This window comes from Rhinopithecus bieti, unplaced genomic scaffold (genome assembly GCF_001698545.2).
Source record: "Rhinopithecus bieti isolate Rb0 unplaced genomic scaffold, ASM169854v2 scaffold_30906, whole genome shotgun sequence".
In the NCBI taxonomy this organism is placed as follows: domain Eukaryota; kingdom Metazoa; phylum Chordata; class Mammalia; order Primates; family Cercopithecidae; genus Rhinopithecus; species Rhinopithecus bieti.
Genome location: NW_016813269.1, coordinates 653,092 through 677,490, shown reverse-complemented (window position 1 = coordinate 677,490; position 24,399 = coordinate 653,092). Strand labels below are relative to the sequence as shown.

General features: G+C 37.4%; 1 protein-coding gene across 1 annotated transcript in view; it reads left to right on the top strand.

Annotated features, from left to right (window-relative positions):
- Positions 1-24,399, top strand: part of CERS3 (ceramide synthase 3) — a 127,216-nt gene that overhangs the window by 14,385 nt on the left and 88,432 nt on the right. Inside the window, exons 3-4 of the mRNA XM_017847919.1 lie at positions 12,757-12,930; positions 23,336-23,450. Of these exons, the coding sequence (XP_017703408.1) occupies positions 12,758-12,930; positions 23,336-23,450 (288 nt within the window). The 5' untranslated portion in view covers position 12,757. The remainder of the gene's footprint in view (positions 1-12,756; positions 12,931-23,335; positions 23,451-24,399) is intronic.

Sequence of the window (24,399 nt, the reverse complement as noted above, 5' to 3'; positions counted from 1 at the left end):
TGTTTGTGTGAGTAAAATGGCTGTGATAAGTTTTTATTTAGGTAGCAAACTTGCCTTACTTCAAATCAGTTTAATCCACATATTATCTGTGTGAAGGCATTAGCTTTTGTATATGAAACATTTACTATAAAAAATTAGCCTCTTAAAATATTAATGTGAAACAAATCATCATTTGGTCAGGGGGAACTAAGTGTGTATTGGAAAAACACTGGCTTTCCTGGCTTTACTCAGATAAAGCAATTTTATTTCCCTGGGACTCAGTTTCATCATATTTATAGCATTGGGCTAGATGTTGCATGATTTTTAGAATAAAATTTGCTTTCACTGATTTGAATAATCAAATAAGAAAACAATGATACATTTTCCTAATGTTGAATCAGTAGTAACAATATTTTAAAAGTTTAAGCCACCCAGAATTTATCATTTTAGTATACCAATTATTTTTTATGTTTCTTTCTAGTTTTATTTTATACCCACACACATACATATGATATGTATAAAATAGTATCATATAATGAGATCACATGCATCATATAATCATAGTATGATATAAATTTGGGTTTTACTTTTTAATATGTCATGGGATTTTCATGTTGGTACATTTTATAATTTTAACATTAGCTGGATATTATCTGGAGTAATATTTCAAATGTGCTTAAACATTCTGGTTTTTAAAAACTAGTATTACTAACATTGAAGTGTTATTTATTAATTGTAGCTTTCAAAAATTGTGTCCAGTTTTATGTATATTCCCAGGTACACTTGAACATTTTAGTGACTCCTAAAATTTATTATCTCGTTTCCAAAAGGATACTATCATTTATGTTGCCACCAGTAACAGATGCGTGTAGTTAATTTTACTATATTGTAGTTTGCACTGAATATTATTTTTAAATAACTTCTTCTAACTTAATAAGTGTCAATTACAGAATTTTAGGACCTGGAAGTTTATGTAGTTCCCTTCTTTAGAAGGGCAATTTCATGGTATTTAATAGCTTGACTCCAATTTATCATTTAACAGACATGAAATAAAGCGATTTACAAGCATTTACCCACTTACTCATTCTAACAACCCTGCAGGGAGGTGAGGTACAATGATCAACTCCATCCTGTAGATGGGGAAACTGAGGTCATGCTAGTTGTCCATGGGCACGTGGCTAGTTAAGTGTCAGAACTAAGTTTTAGACCTGAGGAGCCTGGCTCCAAAGTCCATGTGCTTGACCGCTGTGGTATATGTATTGACCACTTACTATTTGTACCTTCTCTATGCCAGGTTATGGAACCTTGGGGGATCTGGGGCTCTGGAAAGCCTAGATGAGGATCTTATAGATGCTTAAATGGAGACTTGAGGATTTAGGAGGAGAGAGTGAGGTGAAGGGGTGAGCAGAGCATTCTAGGCAGAAGGAATGGCTTATGCAAATGCCTCAAGGCTAAAAAAAGAACTCTGACAGTAATTCCAGTACTTTGGAAGGCTGAGGTGGAAGGACTGCTTGAGCCCAGGAGTTTGAGACCAGCCTGTGCAATATATAAGACCTTGTCACTACTAAAAATGAAAAACTAGCAGGGTGTGGTGGTGTACGCCTGTGGTCCCAGCTACTTAGAAGGCTGAGGTGGAAGTATTGCTTGAGCCCAGAAGGTCAAGGCTTCAGTGAGCCATGATCATGCCACTAAACTCCAGCCTGGGTGACAGAGCAAGATCTTATCTCAAAAAAAAAAAAAAAAAAAGTAAAGAAAACAAGAACTTTGCCTTTTGCTTTCAAAGATTAGAAAGCAGACCCCTCACAGTTGCAGTATCACAGACTGAGGGGAAGCGGGGCACAGAAGGACTGGAAAAGTAGGCAGGGGTCCAACCAACCAGGGCCCTCCTGCAAGCATCGCAGTTCCAGGAGAGTGCAGGTAGAGGTAAGATAGGGAGCTGCCTCCAGACAGAGGCGGACTCATTTTGGACAAAAAGCCTCTGACAGAACCTTCCCCAAGTGGAGTTTATTCTGCACACAACAGGAGACAGCAGTAGCTACCTGGAGCATTTCTAAGAATTAATTCATTGGCTCAAGATTTAGGTTAGGAAGGGGCTGATAGATGGCAACCTAGATCACAGTGTATTGTGGAGTTTTATTTCAGAGCCAAGAGAAACACATCTTGAAGAGAAGAGCGTGAGGGGAGAGCTCTGGCCTGAAAGGGAACTTGACCACACACAGATGCCAATTTAATTGGCATTTTTGAGGTTTATTAGTTTTGCTAGGAAAATATCCCAATTATATTTAGTAACAACGAGAAAGTATTGCCCTAGTGGAAAGTGAAAGCTGGTTCATGGAGACATTAATTTAAATTTTGGAATCAGTGGGAGCAGAAGGGCAGAATCACATCATCCTGAAACCTCAAGTCATCACCTAATTTATAAGCACGATAAAGTAAAGCAAACTCTACCAACAGTGATAGGGGGGAAAATGAGAGGGCTCTCCCTTCTCATTTGGGCTTCATAGACCTTTTTTTACTTGCTTAGAATACCCTCAGCCTTTGATATCTAGTATTAGAGTAAGCACATAAAGATGATTGGACTTTTCCATCAAGGCAGACTGGGTCCAGTCAGGGCTAGAATAATGGGAGATTGGCTAGTAACAACTCTGATGAATATTAGACTAGCAGGTATAAGAAGCAGTCACACCTCTGGGATATCAAGCACCCAAGGAAGAGGCTCCCTGCAGGCTGACATGCAGACCCTCTTGAAAGGAGTCTTTATGGTACCAGCGGAACTTGCTGGAAACCAGCCCTCTGGAACTTGCCATAAATCTGCTTTATAGGGTGCTGGGAGAGCTGCTCGTTAGCAGGTATCTCCCCGGAGGCACGGTGCCACAACACCCCCAAGGGAGGTGCTGAAATCTGCTGGCGGCTGGGGGCTGCTGGAGCCCTTCACTGTAAGTGCCCCAGATCACAAAAGCAAAACCCTTTCCTCCCAGCATGTTGCTCCATGACCCTCTTCTGGCAAAGTTTCCTGGCTAGCTGGCAAAGGGAAAATACGTAAAGGGATTGAATCCATTTTCCCAGAGCAGACAAAAAGGATGAGTTTGGAGTTGAGAGGCATTAACTTGACAACTGGCCCAAGCTTCATAAAAGAAGCCCTGTAAGCAGAGCAAAGACTTATGATGCTTCTCTCTAGGGCATGTAACAGAGTATTAACGGAAACCCAGTCTCCCAATGGACTTACGACGGAAAAAGTCCCTGGATTTTTATTTATTTTATTTATTTTTTTGTTTTTTGTTTTTTTTTTGAGACGGCCTGGATTATTTTTTTTAAATTGAGTTATAGAAGTTCTTTATATATTCTAGATATAAGTTCTTTATATTGCACATATTTTCTCCCAGTCTGTACTGTGACTTTTTTATTCTCTTAAAGCTGTTGTTTTCTTTGAGATGGAGTCTTGCCCTGTCACCCAGGCTGGAGTGCAGTGGTATAATCTTGGCTCACTACAACCTCCGCCTCCAGGGTTCAAGAGATTCTCCCGCCTCAGCCTCCTGAGTAGCTGGGTTTACAGGTGCCTGCCACCACACCTGGCTAATTTTTGTATTTTTAGTAGAGTGGGGTTTCACCATGTTGGTCAGTCTGATCTCGAACTCCTGACCTCAGGTGATCCACCCACCTCAGCCTCCCAAAGTGCTGGGGTTACAGGCATCAGTCACTGCGCCCAGCCTTTATGGTATCTTTTGATGAGCAGAAGTCTCCATGTTTTACAGTCTACCTGGAAACAACACAAATGATAGCTCTTGTTTACTTATCTTTTCTATTATTTTCTCTGTATTATTAGAGTCACAGTCTCACCTGTTGTAACAAAGAGAACTCAAAATTCAATGACTAAGATAAAAGTTCATTTCTCTTGCATGTAACAGTACAGATATGAGTGGCCCAGGGCTAATGAGCTAATTGGCTTTAAAAATCACTCCTGTCCTATCAGCTGCATCTCCAGCTATCAGGAAGGCAGAGAGAAACCAGGACATGCAGCTTGGTCTTTAGGGAGATTATGCAAATCAATTCCACCCCTATGTCATTGACCCAGGCATAGTCACACGTGCCACGTCTGGGGAGGCTGGAGAATACCGCCTCATGGAACAGACAGCTACATGCCAGGTGTAACTTAGGTGGGGGCTAGGGATATGTGACTAAAAAGAATAAATGGATACTTGGGAGCATCCTGATACCACTTAATGACATCTTTGAGGTGACAGCATATTTTGTCACAAATATTCTGAATTTTCTTTTTTTAAAAGTCTCTAAGTCTATTATGAATTTCTTCCAGGTTTTAAATTAATATAATTGTAAAATTTTGTATAGAAGAATTCCTTAAAATTATTTTTTGTCTTGTACTAAGTTAATTGCTCCTCTACATTAAAGTATAGGATATTTTTCTTTTTTTTCTCTTCAGTTTTTTTTTTTACAGTTAGAGCCTAAAGCATTTATAGTTTTTTTTTAATGCACTAACTTAGTCACAGTAAATATCCTTCAAGGTTAAATTGTTCTGTCATTTGCATTATCTTCTTCATGTGAAACGGTACAATTTTAAATGCATTTAGAATTGGAATTTACAGTGGGCTTGGTCTTAATGGTGTGCACAGGAGGTGCGTAGATGCTAATGTTTTCCTTTGTGTTTTATCTTAAAGTCATACCATTTTTTTTTTTGGCTGGGTTTGTAGAGCTGGTTCCAAAGAAAGCACAAACAGACTAATGTAGATAAACATGTTTACCCAACCCTTTAACCAAATTTTAAGAATTGTTTTACAACTAACAAAAATGAGGTTGTTTTCAGATCATTGAATCAGATTTTATTTTTGGCTGAAGCATCACTCTTTGATTGTTCAAAAATGCATTCTAGCCCCAGTAAGCTTTACATCCATTCGTTCAGTAAATACTCATTTGGTGTCTACTGTGTGGCCAGCTCTGAGTAGGCAATAGTGAGCAAGACAGAGAAGGTCCTTCTGTTACAGAGCTGACTTTCCCTTCACCAGAGAACGATGGTCACCTATAACCTAGCTGGTCACCTGACCTTCAAAAGCTCTTGCCAACTCATATCCTCCAACCATAATAGTACTCAGAGATTGCGAATGTTGACTCAAGCACATCCTTTCACTTTGTCAGTCAGAAAAATACCTTTACTTCAGTTTGACTTGTTTGCCCACCTTGCCATTTCTTGTTACTGCTCTCTGTCTGAGAGAGACCTTCTATTGTGTAGAGATAGTTTCTTGTTGCTCTCCTCTATCTGAGGGATATGTTCTATAGCGATATCTTCTAAGCTGGTATGGAACTTACAGTATGAATAGGATGAATAATTACCAGATGTTGTCCAAAGCCTCATCCTGGATTGGAGTTCTTACATCAGCAAGAGTTAGACTGTCATATTTTTTAAAACTTTACAAAAATGTTGCTTCGAGTAGTGATAAACTTGTGGCCCAGTTAGTTTTATTCCTTCAGTCCTAAGGTGGAATGGAATGGCATCCGTTTGAGGAAGTAGCTCAACAGTCTTCATTTACACATTAGGTTCTATACCTATGAGGTTAGAAAAGAATGACCATGAACCCCCTACATTAGCTACATTGTCTTCTTGGAAACTTTTGGCGGCTGCCAAGTTGAAAATAAGGTTTAAGAATTCCACAGTATTAGCAAAAAACACAGCTGGGGCTGAGATGCCTCATCCGTTCCTATTGCTTCCCTCAAAGTACAAAGAAATAACCACTGGCATTTTTCTTGCAAATATTTCTTATTTAAAAAATAGCCTGAAATATTTTTTATGTAAATAAAATCACAATTTCTTCTGATATTTTATATGAGTAAAACTGCAGAACTTAGAGAATGCACAAGGGATGAGAAAAGAGGCCTTGAGTAGCTGAAGAGAGAAAAGGAACTGGGAATGACCCAAGGGTAAATAAGTACATTTGCTTCCAAGAGAATTCCAAGCAGAGATACTGAAGAGTTGTTAACAGAGTTTATTTTTAAATTGCCAGAAATTGCTAGAATTGAGTCAAATGACTAAAGATGGGAGATGGGCTAAGAACTTAATGTGGGCATCAGTGGGCTCCTGAGACTGACCAAAAAGTGAGTGACTCACAATCAGGGTCCTTAAATGACAGAATCATTGCTGTGAAGGGTTAAGAATTTTTCACAGCAGTGACCTGTGGAGTTTTAAAAACGCAGATATCTCTCCATCTCAGTATTTTGTAACTGTCCTTTCCATCTAAGTATTGTTGAAGTATTACAATACTTACATAGTTAACCCAGCACAAATGTATCGGTCTACTCACAGTATAGGTGATATGTTTTTTTCATTCACCAAGCATCTTTTTAAGGGTATTCAGGGAAGCCAGCAGCCTCCTTTACATGGAGAAAAACCACCTTAAGCAGTAACTAAGAGTGTCATTGTCAAGTTTCCAACAGGAAGAGCGGGGCAAAATGGGAGAGAAAGAAGAAAAGGGACAAATGAGCAAGTGAGTGCCCATTGTCAGCAAGATGAGGTCAGAGGCTAAACAGAGGGAGAAACTGACAAATGCTGCAGGCTGTGTACTTCTCAGTTATGAATCTTAAAAACAGGTACCTCTGCTACACTTTAGGTTCAGAAAACCAAATTGGAGTCATCAGTTTCTCTAAAGGAGGGTGTGGAAGATGCTGGATGTATGTCAGGGTTCTTGGTTGTAGGCAATAGAATCTACCTCTTTTACCTCTTTCTTAGTACCTTAAATAAAAGACTTCATTGGAGGCGACTCACATCACTGAAGGAAGGCTAGTGGACTAGACTTGGTTGACAGTGGAAACCAAGACAATCAGGAAATCGAAGAAGCTGAGAGACCGCGACTATCTTTTTAGCAGCAGCAGTCACGGCCACCGCTGCCTCGGCAGGATGCCATCTGCTGCTACTGCTGGATAGCATTATCTGCTCCAGATTCGGTCCCAAGAAAAGCATCTGAATGACTAGCTGTAAGGTCAGGTCAATGCCAGTAGATGGAGAATGGCCCCCTCTGGCATTCACAGTGGGAAAGGCATCACACTAACTTCGCACATGGTGGCAATTTTCCCTGACTACTATGTGGGCTGGGTGCTGAGCTGGTGGCATGTCCAAAATGACATGTCCAGTACACTAGGATCAGGTAAATGTGACTCTGAAGGATCCCAGAGGTTCTGGCTGTGGGTTGTCATAGGCTGTGGCCTTAGAGCAGCCATGGAGAGGCCATGAGAATGTGACTTGTTTCTTGCTAATAGTCTGAAGTGGCAGAGAGGATTAGAGAAGAGTGACTGTCACAGTCTTCACTTCTTTTGTCTGTTTAGCCTCTGATCTCATCTTGAGGGACGATGAGGCTGCCTGGAGGGGTAGCCTGGACCATTAAAGCCCATGCCCAGAGCTGAAATATTGGCTTATGGAGTCTATGACCACCCTTATTTTCAAGCGGCCATAAGTTGGGAGAGACACTTTTTCAGGAGAGTTCAATTTTACTTTTTAAAGCATACTGTTTTTTTTCTTCCATAAAGTCATGAAATTTAAAGTCATGCTGAAGTCTGAACCTCACTATAGTCTTTATTTCTTTTATTTAGTTTTTGGGGTTCATGGATGCAAGCTTGACTCAGGAGAATTTGGGAGGTAAAACTTAAGCACCATAAATGAAAAACAGGCAGCTGCAGCATGAAATTCAGGATAAGCCATAGATTAAAAGGTATAAAGGTTAAAAGTTGATGAAGCTGAGAAGAAGGCTATCTAACTTTTTAATTTTTTTGGAGGTATAAATTACATACCATGCAATTCACCCATTTAATGTGTGCAATTCAATATTTTTTAGTATATAAACATTTTGTCACGTTAAAAAGAAACCCTGTATCCATCAGAAGCCACTTCTCATTTTCCCCCATCTATCCCCACTTCTGCTTTACCTCACTAAGGAGCTACTAACCTACTTTGTATCTCTTCCGGACATTTCATGTAAATGGAATCATACAATATGTGGCCTTCTGTGTCTGGCCACTTAGCATCATGCTTTCAAGGGTCATCCATACTGAGCGTGAATCTTTTCTATATTTTTCAGTATATGCCTAGGAGTAGAATTACGAAGTCTTATGGCAACTGTATATTTAACCATTTAAGAAACCAACAGCCTGTTTTCCATGGCAGTGGCACTTTGCCACATTCCCATCAGCAGTGTCTGGTTGGGGAGGGGGTCCTGATTTCTTCATACCCCGTCAGCACTTGTGATCTGTTGGATGGCAACTGTGGGTGTGAAGGGTATCGCTGGGTATGGTTGTGACTTCCATTTCTCTCATGGCTGAGACAGAGCATCTTTTCATGCACTTATTGGCCATTTCTATGTTGTCTTTGTTAAAATGCCTATTCAGATCCTTTGCTCATTTTTAAATTGGATTATTTGTCAGTTTTTTTCATTGAGTTGTCAGTGTCCTTTACCTATTCTAACTACAAGTCCCTTCTCAGATATGTGACCTTCAAGTATTTTTTCCATTCTGTGGTTCATCATTGATAGTATCCATTTGTCTATTCTTTCTTTTGTTGCTTGTGCTTTTTGCTTATTGTTTGTTCATTTGTTTTGAAACACGGTCTGTCAGACCCTATGGCTCACAAAGACACCCCATAGGCTCACAGAGGAGCTGGCCACCAAATTCTGTCACTCAGGCTAGAGTGCAGTGGCCCCATTTTGGCTTACTGAAACCTCTGCCTCTGGGCTCAAGCAATCCTCCCAACTCAGTATCCTGAGTAACTGAGATTACAGGTGCATGCCACCATGCCCCATGCCTAGCTAATTTTTGTATTTTTTGTAGAAATAGGATCTCACTATGTTGTCCAGGCTGGTCTTGAATTCCTGGGCTCAAGCGATCTGCCCACCCCAGCCTCCCAAGACTATGGATGTATAGGTGTGAGCCATCACACCCAGCCTGCTTGTGCTTTTGAAATATAAGGAGGCTTTGCTTAACTCGAGGTCACAAAGATTTACTCCTATATTTTCTTCTAAGAGTCGCACAATTTTAGCCATTATATTTAGATCTGTGCTTTGTTTTAATTTTGGTGTATGATGTGAAAAATGGGTTCTTAACACTTCTGAAGCTGCAATAATTGATGTTTGGTGGCAGCACATGAAGAAAGAGTGAAGAACGTAGATTTATTGTCTTTCTCAGTTTGGACTACATTTTCCAAGAGGCCATCCTCAACTCTTGAGTTCTTTCCATCTTCCCTAAATATTTTTGGCTGTTGAGTATTAAAGTTGCTATGGCTTTCAACAGATCTTAATTCATTGCTTACATGTAATGCACAAGGAATTGTTTAGAGTGGTAACCCCTACATATCCATGATAAACTATTTGATTAGTTATATTTCACATTACATGAACTAATCCGTACTGCCTTGAGTTGTGTTTTACGGGCGAGCAAGCTGTTTTGTATAACAGTGATTATAATAATACTGGAGGGAAAACCTAACTCAGTGTCATTGCTATTTGTTCCCTGAGTCCTTATCTATTAAATTTGGAGCCAATAAAGTAAGGAACATGCTGAGGCAAACTTCTAGGCAAAAAAAGTATCTTTGCCCTTGCAGGAGTATCTAGTTTTGATGCAGTTGAGGAACACAGACCTGGCATAAGCTTTGCCCATTACAGAGAGACTCTGTGGCCTCGACTGGTTTCTCAAGTCTCTAGGAAGTTTGAACTTTAGCTGGAATTTGACTCAAAGGTTTGTGGATGCTCTTGTTCTGAGATGTTCTGGGCAGGTACTTCAAAATAGATTTCTCTTAATTCCCCTTTTGGTCAGTTATGTCAGAGGGTTCAGGCAACCAAGCTTGAGTCCTCACTTATTTTACCAAACCAACCATGAAAGTTGATCAATTCCTAACAGCTCTGTTACCAGTTCTCACTATACCTTCCTACCCAGATCAAGTCTGCCATCCAGGGTCACTCCTTCACCCCTGTCCTTTCTGTAGCTCCAAAGCCTAATTGAGAGGAAATATTCTCTAAGTCTTTGCTGATGATCTTTGTTCCACCATATTTACACAGTTTTGCAATGGTATAAATAGGATTCACTCCTCCCTCTCAGGGTAGAAATTCTAATAAAAGAATAGTCCATGGAGGCTGGGTGCAGTGGCTCATGCCTGTAATCCCAGCACTTTGGGAGGCCAAGGCCAGCAGATCACCTGAGGTCGGGAGTTCGAGACCAGCCTGACCAACATGGAGAAACCCCTGTCTCTACTAAAAATACAAAATTAGCTGGTCATGGTGGCATATACCTGTAATCCCAGCTACTTGGGAGATGGAGGCAGGAGAATTGCTTGAACCCAGAAGGCAGAGGTTGCAGTGAGCCGAGATCATGCCATTGCACTCCAGCCTGGGCAACAAGAGTGAATCTCTGTCTCAAAAAAAAAAAAAAAAAAAAAAAAAAAGAATAGTCCGTGGAAAAGAAGGCAGCCTTTCTCCAGGGGCACAGCCTTGCAGGTGTGGAGGTGACTGGGTTAGCACTTCTCCGAACAGTGGGTAAGAGGTGAGATGAGGTAGGGAATTATCTCACCAGGGTTCAATTCTTGGTTTTGGTGCGGATCTTTCTGAAGGACATTGGGGTCCACACCATGGAATTCTTTCTCATCTCCAGTCAGAAATCTGTCACTTCAGTATTCCCCTCTTGTATCCTACCCTCTGATCTAGTCTTCCCGTTACCCTCGGGCCCGTGGCCTCACTCCCAACACACAGGTCTTTGACCTTCACTCCCTTGAGTTTTCTTGCTTCCCCATCAATCTCACTTCTCTCTGGGGCTCCCTTTATCCTCTACCCGATTTGCATCCCACAAATGACGTTATTCCCTCTGGTCACCACTGCTCTGGCCAAACCTTCTCTCTGCTGACTGTATCTATTGCTGTGAGCTGATTGCTCTCTAGTTGCTCCATCTCCTGAGGTGTGCTTCACGCCACTGCCAGAAGAGCTGCCATGCATGTGCCTGGGTGAGGTGAAGTGGGGAGTGGGCTTGAAATCCAGCCCTCATTCCACTCATCATTTTGGGCTTGGCAGAGCTGTGTCTGCCTAGAGAGAATACCTTCCTCTAATCAGCACAAAGACACCCTGTGGGCTCACAGAGGAGCTGGCTACCAAATTGACCTTTCTAAAATAGCAGACCATCTCATTCCTCTGCATAATACCTTTCAGTGGGTCCTATCAGCTAAATGCCAATCTCCTTAGCATGGAATGCAAGCAAGCCCTCTAAGACCTAGCCTGCTTGTCCCACCAGCATTTTAATGAGGGTGATCATATGATTTATTGTCCAAAGTATTCCTTTCAGAATACTTCTGAAAAGAAGGAAAAGCTATTACTGATTATGACAGGGCAATCCACTACAGTGCCTGGGCACTTATTTGTAACCTACCATTCCACACCTTGCATTCATTCACTGTGGTAGTACCAACCCACTGGTAGTTTTCTATGTATACCTTGTTTTTTTCCAGATTAAGAGGTTTTGACAGAGTTATTTTCACAACCTTGTTGCGAATCTGAGGACATTTTGATTCCTTTTTTTCTGATTAAACATTAAAAGACGAAATCAACACATCCTCAAGTCAAAATCCCAAGTCCAAAATGATCATAGCCTAAACAATGATATTAAAACATATAATTTACATTATTCTATGCTCTGGTTACTTGACTGTGGTATTAATACTTTATTTCTTAGGACTTCTATTCCCTTTTCCCCATTTTCCTACTTTTCCTGGCTTATTTCCACTTATTGTTCAAGATATCTCAAGGATTTTTTCTTCCAATTACCTTTCCCTGATATTTCCTGACTGGGCTCAGTGCCCATCGTCTTGTTCCCACAGCAACCTGTATACATTTTTTATCATACCTAAAAAAAAAAAAAATGTGTTGAAGTCATCTGTTCAGGCCTGCCTTGCTTACAAGACTATTAGGTCCTCAAGGCAGGAACCCTGTCTTGTTAATTGTTTTATCCTCAGTGCCCAGCACAGCACTTCACAAATAACAGAATCTTAATAAATATTCCTTTACATAGACTAATTTGATTTCCTTGTAATATGAAGTGAAACGTGCCTGCTCCTTATTTCCTGGGGAATTTTTTAGGGTGCTAGTGATGATTTATACCTACTTGGAGCCTTCAGGACATTAACTTTTGGCATGTTAAAGTTGTAAAGCCTATTTTTTTATACTGTAGAATCATACAAAAAGAAAATACACATGCATAATATTCACATGTTTTGCCGAAAGTGTGAACAGTGATGTGTTAAACTTTAGTTTTTCCATGCCATAAAGATATGAGGGTATAGAAGAGTAATTCTTGTTTAATGCAATGAAGGATCATACAATCCATTAAATAATAATACTCCATTCTTGCCTTATTAGATGGAGTCTTGCTCTGTTGCCAGGCTGGAGTACAGTGGCGTGATCTTGGCTCACTGCAAACTCCGCCTCCTGGGATCAAGCGATTCTCCTGCCTCAGCCTCCCGAGTTGCTGGGACTACTGGTGTGCACCACCACACCGGACTAATTTTTGTATTTTTAGTAGAGACAGGGTTTCACCATGTTGGCCAGGATGGTCTTGATCTCTTGACCTCGTGATCTGCCTGCCTCAGTCTCCCAAAGGGCTGATATTGCAGGCATGAGCCACTGTGCTATGCCTCTTGCCTTATTTTCTAAACTTTCTGGGTTTGGCATTTTGAGCGAAGGTGATTAATGTTATCCTAATGTTAACGTGTTTGTTTTACAAGTCTAATGTCTTCTGTTTCCATTTCTCTAGAATGTTTTGGACATTTAAAGAATGGTTCTGGTTGGAAAGATTCTGGCTTCCTCCAACAATAAAGTGGTCAGATCTTGAGGATCATGATGGACTCGTCTATGTAAAACCTTCTCATTTATACATGACAATTCCATATGCTTTTCTCTTGCTGATTATCAGACGTGTATTTGAAAAGTAAGTAGTACTTTAGTCTTTCCTTCTCATTCCCCCTCTTTGCTCTAACACTAGAATAATACAGTCTTAGGCTTAGTGAGCTCCTTAAAGAATCTGTTGTTCAGAGGTTGTCACTAATGGGCCACAGATTCTTGGGATGAATTAATGTAATCAGATGCACTCCAAATGTTATTTAAAGGCTGAACAACAAAAAATTAGAAACATGGATCCCATTGAGTGCTTTAGTTTTATAACGAAGAAAATCAAGATCAGGAGAGGTTGCAGACCACAGAGCTTCTTTGACAATATGGGAACCCAGTTCATCTTCTACTCTTCCATGGTGTCCGACAATGCATATACATTCCCTGAAAGGTTGGGCTAGAAGAGTCTATGACTCAGGAGGCATTATCATTCTCAAATGCCTATAAAATAACAAAAAATGGCTCATTAAAGACTAAACCAAATATTGCTATATAGTACAGTTTATTTTAAAGGTTTATTTAAAGGTTTAATAGCTGCCTTTCATTCTAAAGTGCAAGGAAATCAAAGAGAAAACTATCAGTTTGCTTTCTCAGAAAAGTAAACTTATTTTTTTCTTGATTTAATTTAAATGGATATTATTTCCAGCCTTTTATTAAAATTGTACTAGTGTTATGATAACAGTAGATAAATGTTCATCTATAATCTCTGTAGTTGACTCTATTTCAAAAAGCTGTTATTAGCACATTAATTCATTTGGAGCAAAGAGAATATTCAAATGTCAAGAGTTGGAAAAACTTGAGACAAAATCTGATAGAGATCATTTTGCCAAGACTAACTGTAATGCGGATCATATGTTTATAACCATTTGCAGGGTTCTTATCTTGAGAGCTAGCTTGACCAACTCTGTTTAATGAACTCTTGAAAAAGTTTTTGTACAACAACAGCTTCACTGGGGCCAATAGTGTGCTATTCCTACTGGGAGGAAGAGAAAGCCCCTGGATACCACTAAACCCTGGCTGAGAACATTTGAAATGTACTTCTTTTCTGACAGTTAATTCTACTTTTTACTCACATATTTGGACGTGTCAAGAATGCATAAATAAAGTAGAACTTCAAAATTAGCAAATTACTATCCTGAAATACTAGCTGTTCTTGCATTGTTTCCGGTGATCTGTGAATTTGGCATCCAGATCTATTACTTATTTCCATTGCAGATTTCCTACTTTTTGGTGGACAGCTCCATTTTTCACAGTTTGGCCAGGACTGTGAGCCAGAAAAATCTTTAGGTTGCCAAAGCAGCACAGCTGTGGAGGACCAGCTTGTTACGTCCCTGTCTTGGCCTCTCCAACAATAATCAGGAAGGAATCCAACCCTCTCTTAATTCCTAGGACCATTGTTACTTCTTCTCAAGGGATTAACTATAGTCTATATTCTCTATTCTATCTCCTTATAACTTCAGTTCCCAATAACTCACTCTCAGCTTTTTCCATTGTGATGCTACAGAAAACTATGTGTTGCTTCACTAATGCCATATCTCTGTTAATGCCATAGAAGGAAGGAAAATTTAACGGGGAGAGAGGTCATACTTTTTGAAGTATAAGTTTATATTTTTTTCCAGAGCTTTTATATCATTAGTGGGAGATTGAACCACTTATATCATAAATAAAATATCACTTATACCTTACATTTGAATAGGAGTTTATAGTTTAAGAGCTACATAAAATCACAAATGGTGTGGTCTCAGTCTGCAGGTGTGGAAATGAGAGGTAAATGACCTGGCCAAGGTCACACAGTTAACATGTAAGGGGCTGGATCTGGGACTTGAACTCCTGAGCTCAGATTTAGGGTTGTTGGTTTTTTATTTTCTGACTGTTTCAGTAATTCTTAGACTTTCACAGTGAAAGACTCCTGATGGCAGAAGAGAGTATACAAATGTCTCTTGGGAATACAGAAAGCAAGCTTAAAGAGATAATAGCAAACACAAAAATTTCTGAACTATTTTAAAAATTCATGTAAATATAACCATATGTTTCAGCATATCCTGATAGATTTAACACAGGAAAGCGTCCTTCTTTTGTCCTAGACTGTATTTGTGCTACATCTTCTCATTCTATGAAGTGACCAAGATTTGTAATTTGACTGGTTCATTATTGTCCTTTAGAACTAGCCAAGAACTATTTAAGATCAGAAATTAATGTTTCTTCCTAGAAAATCAAGAAGAGAGAGACAGACAGATGAGAAACAAAGAAGCAGATAATTTGAAAGTAACTGACATTTACTTTGTATTTAAGATTTTCTTTCCTTGAAAGTTTTAGTTTGTGGCTTATGTTTTGTTTTTTGGTTTTTTTGTGTGTGCGTGTGGCTAATGTTTTGATTTTTATTTTGTCCAGACTACTAGTTTCTAATTAGTTTATCTTGTATGCATTCTTTTATGTGTCTGAAGTATGATTTAAAGGAGACCTAAGCTGCTCAAATATCAACACTCGTGTAATAAACACATTATCTCAGAGTAAATCATGGTCCCAGAACAGTCCAAGGCAGTGGTGAAGGTGGTAGAATCAGAAGGTCACATTTTTATTATTGTTGTTACTTAAAAATACACAAATAGATTCCCCACCCTAGCAACATAAGGTCATGATGGGTCAGTATGTCCATCATTCTTTGAAGGAAGGTAGAGTAGCTGGAGTAACCTATCTGTAGCGACTTACATAAATTAAGAAGTATTGTTACTAACTGTCCCAACTGGAAATAGTCTTAAAACATACACATTAGACTTTTTCATCTGAGATCTACTTTGCTCCCAATATTTTGTTCTCACATAAAAGCAAGCAAACAAACAAACAAAAAACCTCTGAAAAATTCTGCTCACAGAACCTCTGAATCCTTAGGAACTGGGAATCAATCTTTGCCAATAGGCTACTGTATCTATTTAGGAGAAGTATTTAAACATAACATGCCTAATATCTGCCTAGGGATACATTCCTTTTATTCTATTAAAAATATTAAAAATAAAAGGAGATCTGGGATGTCTAGGCTTTTGGCTCCCAGGTAACTGATGGGGTGCTAGACAAAGAGGGGGTTGTCTGGGTGTCTGCGTGGGTTTGTCTGAAGGCTCAATTCTGCAATAGTAGCAAACCTAAGGGACTCATTCCCTGGTAATTAACCTAACTTTGATCCATTTACATGGGAGCAGAAGTTCATTCTTTTTTCTTTCTCTCAGAGTTTTTTTTTCTATTCCATATCAATAAAATGAAAATTTAGGCAAGCTAGCTGGCAAGCTAATCTCTAAGTTTCTTCCTAGGGCTAAGACTTACAATTTCCCTTCTCTCTTCAGTTCCATTTATCAAATATTTACTGTGCTTCTTTCTTCTCTCCTTTTCAAAATAGATTTTAATTAAGTGACTATTTGTATTCATCTACACTTTATTAGGTAAAGTGATTGATTTCCTAGATTTATTTGAAACAGAAAGATAGCACTCAGTTAGACGACTATATTTACATCTATACTCTGTTCTGTTAAAAATGTTATTTTCTGGCCAGGCGCGGTGGGTCGCGCCTGTAATCCCAGCACTTTGGGAGGCTGAGGCAGGCGGATCACGAGGTCAGGAGATCGAGACCATCCTGGTCAACATAGTGAAACCCCGTCTGTACTAAAAATACAAAAAAATTAGCTGGGTGTGGTGGTGAGCGCCTGTAGTCCCAGGTATTCGTGAGACTGAGGCAGGAGAATCGCTTGAACCCAGGAGGCAGAGGTTGCAGTGAGCCGAGATCACACCACTGCACTCCAGCCTGGCGACAGAGTGAGACTTCATCCCAAAAAAAAAAGAAAGTTTTTTTTTTTCTGTGTGTAAGAGGTAGGGATCCAGTAAAACAAAACTCATTATGTCTGTCTTTGAAATTAATGAAGAGGACTGTAGTTCTCTTTCTTGTTTAAATTAATGATTTTAACTGGTATTTATTCCTCATATCAGCAAGGATGCTATGAATGTGTATATTTATCTACGTGCATACTTACCCACATGCTATTTCTCACATGACCCTCTAGAGAAGAATGTTATGCTTCATTTGGCTTTGAGATTAGTTTTGTTCCCTTACTGTATAAATCTTTGGTTTAATTCTATTTTGCTTTCCCCTCCTAATTTCTTCATTTCTAACATTTGAGGAGACAGCACTGAGTGAATATATTGAAAACACTACCCTATGAAACTTTTTCCAGTTTGTGTTGTTCTAATACTGAAAAAAATGGATGTTTTCTCCACTAAAATTTTCCAGCTACTAGGTTGGATAAATGAACTAATTCAATTATTTATCTAAAACCCTGTCATATATCTATATGAGAATATATATATAAGAACATATATATGAGAATATATATATTCTCTCTTTCTCTCTCTATATATATTTATGTACACACATATATATGCTCTCTCTCTATATATATGTGTATATATGTCTATATAAGAGCAATCTTGAGTGACTGATGACTTTTTCATTAATTCCCTTTTTTCCCCATGCACTACTCCCATTCCCCTCTCTGCTGTGTTCTGTGTATTTGGTGATCCTTTATTTGTATGACCCAGTAAAACATGTGCTTCATGTACCGGTATCACTTGTTGACATAAATGGTATTGCACTAAGACCTTTTCTTTCTTCTTTTTTAAAATTTAGCACTGTGTTTTATGATCTCTCCACATTGCTCTGTGTACATCTGGTGCATAACTCACTTATTTTTATATGTCTCTGAAATTTAGGGGCCATTTTCACGAGAACTTAATTCATCTGGAAGTTGGACTGGCATACATTTAATCAGATTATCTTAAGAGAGTTTTTATTCAACTTCCATCAATATAAAAGTGAATTTAAGAACTAAATGATCATTCATAAGTAACATTTTCAGCATTTAATTAAACACAAAAATTATCCTTCAGTAAGTCCTAGAATTGACTGACCTGGCAGAAGATAGTGCCTTTGTCAGAACTGAAGGAAGAATAAGGAAATTTCTTTATTTTAAAAATATCTGCTTTATTGAGATTTGATTTACATACAATAAAATTCATCCAAAATTTGATGCATTTGACAAATGTATACAGTCTTGCAACCATTACCACGATTATGATACAGATTTCTGTCAGCTAAAAAATTATCTTATAATGCTTTCAGTTAATACCCTCCCTACCCACTAGCCATCAGCAATCATTAATCTACTTTCTGTCACTATAATTTTGTATTTTCTAGGATTTCCTTTAAATGAAATCGTATAGACTATGGTCTTTTGTGTTCGACTTCTTTCATTAAGCTTAATGCTTTTAAGATTTTTTTCATGTTGTTATGTATATCAGTGGTTCCTTTCTATTGCTGAATAGTCTTTCAACATACATATATACTATAACTTATTTATCCTTTAGTTGATGGGAAGAAATTTGTGTTGCATACAGTTTTAGGCTGTTATGAATGAAGTTATTATGAACATTTGAGTACAAGAATTTGTGTGGATATATGCTTTTATTTCTGTTGGTAAAGAGCTAAAACATTTGCTCTTCAAGACAGTGTTAGTGTATATCCCTACAATGGAATATTGTTCTGCAATAAAAAGGAATGCACTACAGATACATGCTATGACATGGATGAACCTCACAAACATTAAGCTCTGTGAAAGAAGTCAAACACAAGTGACCATATATTGTATAATTTCATGTATATTAAATATTCAAAAAGGCAAAGCTATAAAAACAGAAAATAGATTAGTGGTTGCCTGGGGCAGGTGCAAGAAGAAACAGAGATTAACAATAGACATGAATGATAGAAATGTTCTAAGGCTGATTCATAGTAATGGTTGTACAACTTAGTAAATTTACTAAGAAGTCATTTTATACATTTTAAAAAAATTGTATACTTGAAAATATTGAATTATATGATATGCAAAATACCTTACTAGTTATCTTTTTAGGAAATGTTTCTGTAAATAAAATAGAAAGGCAAGCCACAGACTGGGAGAAATTATATGTAAAACATATATCTGATAAAGGACTTAAATTCAGAATATATAAAGAACTCAGAACTCAATAATACAAAGAAATAACTTGGTTTTAAAAATAGGCAAAAGATTTGAGTAAATACTTCATCAAAGAAGATATACAAATAGAAAATAAGCACGTGGAAAGATGCTCAACATGATTAGTCATTAGGAAAATACAAATTAAAACCACAATGCACTGGATTAGCAAAAATGTTAGAGTAAGAAACTCTGAAAATTCTTTCTTCCATAAAACAACCAGAAAACTAGCAAAATTGTCATAGTCAGTTTTATTTTCAGAAATGAGAATCAACCAAAGGCTTATAGTGATCTAGGGATTGTTATTTAAGAAAAATAGCAGAATCTTGGAAGGAATAGCAAGCTGTGTGACATTTTTAACTTGCCCTGTTCCCATCTTGCCCTGTCCATCTCGGGATAGCCTTGAACAACCAATGGCCCACAATTACAGTGGAAACAAGCAGCCTGGCTGCCACTGAAAGGAGCAGAACAGAGTAGAATTTCCTTCAAAGCTCATTGTCAGAGGATTGTCATTATCTGACCTGTCTGGTGGTTCTCTGGAAGACACTACTCACAGTGCTGTCTTTATCTGACCTGACTCAGAGCTCACCCAGTGAAAAAGCCTTTTCCCTGAGGGTGTTTGTCTAAAACAATTAGAGGCAATTGATTAACTTCATAACTGTCTAAGACAGTGGATAACAATTGGGGCAAACCATAAAATGACCAAAAAGCTTAAAAGAAAAGCCTAGAACATGAGATGTGCATAGAAGGCTTTGAAAAATTCTGACATGTTCTTGGAAATCTAGAAGGCCCCTTTTATGTGTGAGGGTTAGTGCATGTTCATGGCTATCTGCATGCTCAGGAAAGACCTGGGAAGGCCATAGCCATAAGCTGTCACCTCTGAATGACTTTTAGGCTCTGTGCAAACAGTAAGTGAAGGCTAAGGCAGAGTTGCTTACTGCCTAGTTAAATGTTGAAGGTGTGCCCCAACATATGCACAGAGCTTCTCAGGAAAGACTGAGAGACTTATTGGTTCCAAGTATTTAAGGAAATCTCTGTCTAATCATTAGCAGACCACCAAGCTAACCTAATAAAGCCTTCAGTGCTCACACATCACAAATAAGACTTTATAGATTAATTCAAAAAAGTGACTAAGCAAACAAATGGACAACGACAAATAACAAAAACAACAAACTTTGGGGAGGAGAAATAATCCGATTTTTATAGTTGCCACATTATAGTATTTAGCATGTCCAATTTTCAACAAAACTTATGACACATGCAAAGAAACAAAGAAGTATGGACTATACACAGGAAATACAGCAATTATTGCAAGTATTTCTGAGAAAACCTAGATAATGGACTTATTAGACAAAGACTTTAAGTCAACTACTTTAAATATGTTCAAAGAACTAGAGAAAAACATGCTTAAGAACTAAAGGAAAGCATGAAAACAATGTCTTACCAAATCAAGAACATCAATAAAGTGATGAAAACTATAAATTAACAAGGAACCAAATAGAAGTTCTAGGGTTAAAAACTACAATGACTGAAATCAAAATTTCATGAGAGAGGCTCAATAGCATGTTTGAGCAGGCATAAGAAAGAGTCAGCAGTGTGAGAAACAGCAAAATAAAAGAGAATGAAGAAAAATAGTCTTAGAGACTTGAATACCAACATGCACATAATGGGAATTCCAGAAGGAGAAAAGAGAATAAACAGGACCCCAAAAATGTGAAGAAATAAATGGCCAAAAATTTCCCTGAATTCTGAATCTGTATATCCAAAAAGCTAAGCAAACTCCAAGTATGATAAATTTAAAGAGAACTACACCTACATATGTCATAATCAAATTGTCAAAAGCCAAAAAGAAAGAATCTTGAAGGCAGCAAGAGTGGAGCAACTCATCACATACAAGGAATTCTCATTATGATTAGGAATTGATTTCTCATCAGCATCTATGTAGGCCAAAGGCAGTGGAATGACACATAAAAAGTGCTGAAAGAAAAACACTGTGAACCAAACAAAACTCTCCTTCAAAATGAAAGAGAAATTAAGACATTCTCAAATAAACAAAACCAAGAGAATTAATTACTAGCAGGCCTAGCATAGAAAAGTTTGAAAGGAAGTCCTTCAGACTGAAATGAGAGTTCACAAGACAGTAACTCAAATCCACATGAAGAAATAGCACCAGTAAAGGTAACTACATAAGAAAATAAAATGATAGTATAACCATATTTTTTGTTTGTAACACTTTTTCTCCTATCCGATTTAAAAGGCAATTGCATAAAACAATAATCTAAATCTGTGTTGATCAGAACACAATTTATAAAGATGTAATTTGTGAGACAAGAGTACAAAGGAGGGGAAGGGGAATAGCATTTTTTAACCCTATTGAAATTAATTTGATATTAATCAGAACTAGGATGTTATAAATTAATATGTTAATTATAATCCCCAAGTCAGTCACTAAGAAAATAACTTTTAAAATAGTAAAAAACCAAAAAGAAAAGAAAGTTAAAATGGTACATGAGAAAATATCTGTTTAACACAAAATAAGGCAGTGATGGACAAATAAACAAAAGGGCATAAGATATATAGAAAACAAATAGCAAAATGGCAGATATAAATCCTGTTTTGTTAGTAATTACTTTAAATGTAAATGGAATAAACACTTTAATTAAAGGCATAGATAAAATAGTTAGGAAAACACGAACCAACTATATATTGTCCACAAAAGACACCTGTGATGTTTGAAGACACAAATAAGTTGATTGTAAAAGGATGGAAAAAGAGACCATGCAAAAAGTAACCAAAAGAGGACTGGAGTATCCATACTAATATCATACAAAATGTAATTTAATAGATTTCAAAATTGTTACTACAGACAAAGGACATTTTATAATAATAAAAGGGTAAATCTGTCCAGATGATATAACAATTATAAACATATACATACTTAGCAAGAGAATTCCAAAATACGTGAAGTAAAAACTGATAGAATTAAAAGGCAATCAGGCAAGTCAACAATAATAGTTGTAAACTTCAATACTCACTTTCAATAATTGATAGAACAGCTAGGCAGAAGATTATCAACAGGTAAATAGAAGACTTGAACAATATTGTAAACCAACTAGACCTACCAAACATCTATAGAACACTCTACTCAACAACAGCAGAATACGCATTCTTCTCACATGCACAAAGAACATTCTCCAGAATAGATCACATATTAGGCTATAAAACAAGTCTCAATAAATGTGAAAGGATTTAAGTAGAAAGTATGTTTTCCAACCACAATGAAATGAAATTAGAAATCAATAACAGCCAGGCACAGTGGTTCATGTCTGTAATCCCAACACTTTGGGTGACTGAAACAGGAGGATCACTTGAGGCTAGAAGTTGGAGACCAGTCTGGGCAACACAACGAGACCCTCATTTCTTAAAAAAAGAAATCAAAAACAGAAGGAAATCAAGAAATTAGCAAATACATGTAAACTAGATAACATATTTCTAAATAACCAACCAGTCAGGGAAGAAATCACAAGGTAAATTAGCAAATGCTTGAGATGAATGAAAAAGAAAATGCCATACTAACTTAATGGAATGCAGCAATAGCAGTGTTTGAAGGGAAACTTATAGCTGCAAACACCTATATTTAAAAGGAAGAAAGACCTCAAATCAATAATGTAAACTTCCACCTTAACAGACTAGAAAAAATAAAATCAATCTAAATTTAGAGCAAGTAGAAGATTGGAAATAATAAAGATTATAATGGAAATTCAACAAAAAGCCACTACGCACCCAGTAGAACTGCCAAGGCTGACAGTACCATGTGTTGGCAGGGATATGAGCTAACTGGAACTCTGACAAATTATTGGTGGGAATGCAATATAGTACAACTACTTTGAAAAACAACTTGCCAGTTTTTTATAAAGTTAAATGTACACTTGCCATATCACCCATCAATCCTATTGTTAGGTATTTGCCCTAGAGTTCTGCCATTTTTTCTCATGTTAGAACTTGAAATCGGAAGGTAGTAATTTCTTTAAGATAATAACACCAAATAAAACATTTTCTAACAGAATTCCTGTTTGTTTCAATCCCTGGGAGTCTTTAAAATTCTAAGTAGAACAGCTTATTCTATTTCCTAAATCTTATCTCTAAATACATTTGGATTAACATAAAATGAATTTTAGAATTGTGCAAATTTTTTTTTTTTTAATTATTGCTTGTATGTATGGCCTGAAACTTTTCTGTGTCGAGAGACACATTTTGACTATAGGTAGCCCCAGTGCCAACATAAATGAATGATCGATTTCATTAGGAACCTAGAGTTACAGCTTTAATTTTCTGGTGTCATTGTGGATTTATTCTTAGATTTTGAATTTCTTTCTTTTCGTATTTTTGTAGATTTGTTGCTTCACCTCTAGCAAAATCGTTTGGCATTAAAGAGACAGTTCGAAAGGTTACACCAAATACTGTCTTAGAGAATTTTTTCAAACATTCCACAAGGCAACCAATGCAAGTAAGTACAAATTCTTTGCTTTTCAATTTAAAAATCTTCTTTCTTAATGGTTCAGTTATCTATAGCTTACCTTGTGTGTGCAAAAATCTATTCCAGTTGACCAGCAAATGATTTATATTAATTTGGATTTATTATTTCTTTGTTCTGTTGACAGGTTTAGAACATCCCAAGTATGATACATATGCTAATATAAAATAACAAATGTTAACAGTTGAACTATTTTATTTAACTATCGTGTTGAGCACTAATGATCAGTGCCATAATTTGGGCATAAAGGTCAAAATTTAATTTTTAATGGTAGAATATATACAAAGTATACAGATGAAGAAAGATAATTGCTTGGGCAGAGAAGCCCATATCTGACACTTTTGATGATTGTGGCATCATCAAAATATATTACACACATTATGAAAATCCTCATTGGAGTCGCTTTCATGAGCAGGACTGTTATTTTATTCAAAGCCTCAATATACTCAGAAATATGCTGTGCCCCAACTACTCTCCAGAGAGAATTTCTGAGAAAGTCACAGTTCTCTTCACAATATAAAGTTTCCTTCGTTTATGTTGTAGTACACCGCATACTTAAATACATGAAGAAAAGAAAAAAGAAAAGTTTTAATAGTTAAAAAAAAAGTCCAAGTAAGTCTAGTGTTCACTCCAGTTTTATTTTATTTCCATAGTTAAAATGACAGATGAAACAAAACTTCTCCAAACAAGAAATGGGGAAAGGATTCCCTATTTAATAAATGGTGCTGGGAAAATTGGCTAGCCATAAGTAGAAACCTGAAACTGGATCCTTTCCTTACCCCTTATACGAAGATTAATTAAAAATGGATTAGAGACTTAAATGTTAGACCTAATACCCTAACAACCCTAGAAGAAAATCTAGGTAGTACCATTCAGGACATAGGCATGGGCAAGGACTTCATGTCTAAAACACCAAAAGCAA